The sequence below is a fragment of the Suricata suricatta genome, chromosome 6 (genome assembly GCF_006229205.1).
Source record: "Suricata suricatta isolate VVHF042 chromosome 6, meerkat_22Aug2017_6uvM2_HiC, whole genome shotgun sequence".
NCBI lineage: Eukaryota > Metazoa > Chordata > Mammalia > Carnivora > Herpestidae > Suricata > Suricata suricatta.
In genome coordinates, this window is record NC_043705.1 from 108,341,627 (window position 1) to 108,346,573 (window position 4,947).

At 52.9% G+C, this 4,947-nt stretch overlaps 1 protein-coding gene across 1 annotated transcript; it reads right to left on the bottom strand.

Moving 5' to 3' along the window:
- Positions 1-2,572: 2,572 nt before the first annotated feature.
- ADRB2 (adrenoceptor beta 2) lies at positions 2,573-4,459 on the bottom strand. Its single transcript, XM_029941467.1, has one exon. It carries the CDS (start codon positions 4,371-4,373, stop codon positions 3,117-3,119), a length of 1,257 nt encoding a protein of 418 aa, XP_029797327.1. The 5' UTR covers positions 4,374-4,459; the 3' UTR covers positions 2,573-3,116.
- Positions 4,460-4,947: the final 488 nt, after the last annotated feature.

The window sequence follows — 4,947 nt, forward strand, 5'->3', positions numbered from 1 at the left end:
AACCTCAGCGGGGAGGCCCACCCTGGCCTGGCACTTTGCGCACCTGTCAGCTTACATCTCAGGATAAGGTTCTCATCTGACAGACTCAGAGAACTTGCTGTCCAGGCAAAGAAAACTTCACGATGATGAATCCAACACAAACCTTATGTAACCAACCTGTTCAGCAAGAGGGACAGAGGCTCACTAAAAGACGCCTACCTCCTCACCAAAAAAAAGCAAAACAAAAGGAGACCAAGAGCAAGGGATGGAGACATGCCTAAAATGGTCTTGCTTGTCAAGACCCTTAGAACTGATCAAAGCGCTTGTATTTAAGGGATTCTTGAAGGAACGCAGGGCTAAACTCCCTGGTACTTGAATTTTAATGGAAATTACAGTAGGTACTTCTGTAACCAAAAGAATATATATACAATATTTTTTGTTGTTGCTAATAACGTTTATTGTCCATGGGACTTACAATGATCACAGAAAAGTTTACAACATTTTTTTTCTACCTGAAATTTCTACCTGGAGTGGCTTGAAACCCCCAGTCGATTAAGGAGCCTTGTATTTTCCCCCTAAATGCTGAGGCTGTCCTAGTGGACCCTTGCTGAGGAAAAGAACAATTCTTTCTCTTGTCCCTACTGCAGATTATGCAGTCATTGCCCTATTTTTGTGCTAAGGACCCGAAAGCAGGAAAACATCCACTGAAATGAATTTGTTAGGGGACAGCCCCAGGGAAAAGCTTCCAGAATGGAGGGTGAGCACAGAAGTCAATGACCATGCAGGGGAGAGAACACAACAGTTCCTGGAATAACAGGTGACAGCTGGGCGCCCCGGCTGGAGCCCCGTCTCTGACATCCTTGGCTTCTTACCTTGGGCAGGTCATCCCCCTCCTCCCAGGTTTTTCATCTCTTGGATGCCAAATGCTTTCTATGGACTCTTTCAAGTCCAAGATCCTGTGGGGCTATCGGGAGGGTGAGGATTAGCTGGAGAAGCTGCCTGCCCCTCAGGGTGTGGGGCCCAGAGCAGGAGGAGAATGTGATAACAGGCATGAAAGCCCTTGGAGAAGTGAAAGTGCCGAAAGGCACACTCTCCAGTTCACCATGGCACGTTCCAAAACCTTGGGCACCTAGCTTTCTCCAGATAGCCGAGCGTGCACCCAGACACCCACCACCGAGCTGACAGGAAGCAGAGGAAGCCAACGCTTTTCTGGTCGGGGATCTTGGCTGGGACAGAAGGGAAGGCAAAAGTGGAGTCAGCTTCATGAGGGGGTGAAATGGCAATGAACTTGCAGCCTGATCCTCTCCAGGCTGGCATTGCCAAGGAGGACGGTCCACTCCGTCAAACCTGGGCCAAGCTCTGGCTCAGACACATGGGCAAAAATAGAAAGGGGGTGGGAGAAGAAATGTGTTTACTTTTGTGATTTTCCCTCATGTGCCTCTTAAGGGTATTAGAATCTCTCCACGAAAAGGCAGGAGTAGACTCACAGGCCTCGTCTCCATTGATAAACCTGAGCAAACAATGCACCTCCCCACAAATACAGTCATTGTCAGGAAGCTAAAAGGTCTGTTCGGAAGACAGCATGGGGGGAGGGTGGGACGGGGGAAGAACCATGGTCTGGGGTCTGTCACTAACTGGGCGACCCACGGGAAATCCCTCTTGGATGCTTTGCAAAATCAAGCGAGTGCATTAGACACAATCTAAAAATCTGTTTAGGTTTGTGAAGCTGATATCTGAGGATCTCAACCAGGGGTGATCTCCCCCCTCAAGGAGTACTTGGCAGAGTCTGGAGACACTTTTGGTAGTCCCCATTGAGAAGGTACTCCTGGCACGCAATAGGTAGAGGCCAGGGATGCTCTTGAATGGCTGACAATGAAGGGGCAGCCCCACCAAGGAGAACGACCTGGCCCAAAACGTTAATAGTGTCGAGGCTGAGAAACCTTCCTTTATACTAAAGCCAGGAGGGTCAGAGGGAGAGGAGGGGGCAAAGAGAGGGAAGTATAGAAGGAGGAGGGGTTAAAATCCTGTTTCCGGGGTCATGAGGTATTCGTCGGTTAAGTGTTTTCCAGTTTTCTCCCTGTGACCAATACCCTCTCAGTTTGCTCTGGAATTACAGGGTGTGTTAGAGGAGCTTTATCATAAGGACTCCTTCCTTTATCTTTAAAGGGCCAAACCCCTGGTGGAGCACAAAGATCCCCACTCGGAGTTGCAGCAAATACATAACATAAGCAGCTATTAGAACGGGCAGGTGGGTGGTGAGGGTGTGTGGAGGGACAAAACAGATGTCCGTAACTCCATTTCTGTGAGTCAGTGTTTCTGATGTAACAACACAGAATGATCACCGTAGGGCGAACGAGACAAGCTATGCAGTCAGCAGGCAGAACTGCTCCGAGGAGCTGGATTAGGAAGGCTCCAGGCTCACGGCAGCCGACTCAAAGGCAAACGAAAAGGGTTAAGCAATCAGTGCATGCCATTCTCGTATCATTCCAAATTAAGTCCCTGGGCAGTTAATACAAATAGTTACCTGCGGTTTCCAGTGGGGGAGGCGACCACACTCCAGTCAAGGGGTTTTGGAGAAACAGGTGCAATGAAGTCATGGTCAAACAATTTATTTACTGTAAACTTTAGACTTTGCTCAGGAAAACAACCGAAGCTGCCCCTCAAATCCCTGCCTACGACACCGTTTGAGCAAATAAGAGGAGCGGGTGGGGGGGGAGAGTCCATGTTCACAGCTGAAAGGTCCGAGATACTCAAGGTCCTCCAGTGCAAGGGTGCAGGAAGGAAGGACTCCTTCGATAGAAATCACTAGCAGCAATATATATTACCCCTAATACTTGGCCAATGAGGTAGATCCACAGAAAAGTCATCAAAACAGAGCCGCCCCAGGTCCTCTGGGACTGAAGCCCTTCAGACACAAACTTAAATGTTCCATGCAAAAAGGAACTGAACGGTACAAGAAACAATCGCTCAAATATGTTTTTTCTTTTTACAGCTTAAAAAAATAAAAAAAAGCAGAAGGCTGTCCTTCCTCCTGCACATCTCTATACAATTTTTTTCTAAGTTTATTACACTCAAGTTAAATAGTCTGTTTAGTGTTTTGTTGGGGAGGGGGCTGAAAAAAAGTAGAAAAACCCGCATTACAGCAGGGAGTCCTTTGTACTCTCATTCCTCCCTTGTGAATCAATGCTATCGTTAGGCACAGTACCTTGACGGTTCACAAGGTCTTCTGTGCCTGGGGGGTCCTCACACAGCACGTCGCTGTCTTTCTCCTGCCCCAGGGGACCTCCGCTCTGTTCCCCTATATAGTCCGTTCTGCTGTTACTGTTGTTGGAGTAGCCATTCCCATAGGCCTTCAGAGAAGACCTGCGCAGGCACAGAAGCTCCTGGAAGGCAATCCTGAAGTCTGGGCTCCGGCAGTAGATAAGGGGATTGAAAGCAGAGTTGACATAGCCCACCCAGTTGAGGAGGATGTAAACTTCCTTGGGGATGAGGTTAGCCTGGATCACATGCACTATATTGACGATGAAGAACGGCAGCCAGCACAGGGTGAAAGTGCCCATGATGATGCCCAAAGTTTTGAGGGCTTTGTGTTCCTTCAAGCAGAACTTGGAGGCCCTGCGGTGTCCGTGCCCACTCCGCCCATCCTGCTCCACTTGGCTGAGGTTTTGGGCATGGAAGCGGCCCTCCGATCTGTCGATCTTCTGGAGCTGCCTTTGGGCCACCTGGAAGACCCTGGAGTAGACGAAGACCATGACCACCAGGGGTAAGTAGAAGGACACAATGGAGGAGGCAATGGCATAAGCTTGGTTCGTGAAGAAGTCACAGCAGGTCTCCTTGGCATAGCAGTTGATGGCTTCCTGGTGGGTGGCCCGGTACCAGTGCATCTGGATGGGCAAGAAGGAGGTAAGACCCGACACAATCCACACCATCAAAATGACCAGCCGGGCCTTATTCTTGGTCAGCAGGCTCTGGTACTTGAAGGGCGATGTGATAGCAACGTAGCGATCCACTGCGATCACGCACAGGGTCTCAATGCTGGCCGTGACGCACAGCACGTCAATAGAAGTCCAAAACTCACACCAGAAGTTGCCAAAGGTCCACATTTTCATGAGGATGTGGCTGGCCCCAAAGGGCACCACCGCCAGGCCCATGACCAGGTCAGCACAGGCCAGGGAGGTGATGAAGTAGTTGGTGACCGTCTGCAGACGCTCGAATTTGGCGATGGCTGTGATGACCAGCACGTTTCCAAACACGATGGCCAGGACGATGAGCGACATGACGATGCCCATGCCCACCACCCACGCCTCGTCTCGTTCCTGCGAGCCGTCCTGGTCCGGCGCGTGGCTTCCGTTGGGCGCCAGCAGAAAGACGCTGCGGTTCCCGGGCTGCCCCATGGCGCGCAGGCTGGCAGGTGAGCGCACTGGCTGCCGGCGCACCGGCCGCGCCTCAGCGGGCGGACCTCCGGCGCGGCGCTGCGGGCAGCGAGCGGAGGCCGGGAAGCCTCATTCAGCGGCCATGGGGTGGCTGTGCTGGGGGCGCGTCCTACACTCAGCTTGTGGGGTGCTCTGGGCTCCCCGCGCGCGTGGGACCCAGCCTGCGAGCTGGAGAAGCCGCTCCGGATTGCGCGCTGTCCGTTATGTGCACAGGACTTTAGGGAACTGCCCTCGCCGTGACGTGCGCCAACTTTCCGCCAATGGCGGGCCGGCAGCCCCAAAGGGGCGAGGCGTCGTCCCTTCCCGCCCGCCCTCCCCTCTCCAGGGGCAGGCCCGGGCGGGGCCCAGCTGCTCCCCTGCAGCGGGCGGGCGACCTCTCCCAGCCAGCTCCCGGGCTGGCCCGGGAGGCCTGCAGCTGGGGCCGGCGTGCACACCAGTCGATCCGGGAACTTGGTACTCTTTGGGGGCTGCTACCTGTCTGGTCTGGGCGCCTGTGCGGCCCCTCCCCAACATTCGGAAACTGAGACGACAGTGC

Coding starts and splice junctions, on each gene's coding strand:
- ADRB2 (XM_029941467.1), bottom strand. CDS start 4,373: ATGGGGCAGCCCGGGAACCGCAGCGTCTTTCTGCTGGCGCCCAACGGA.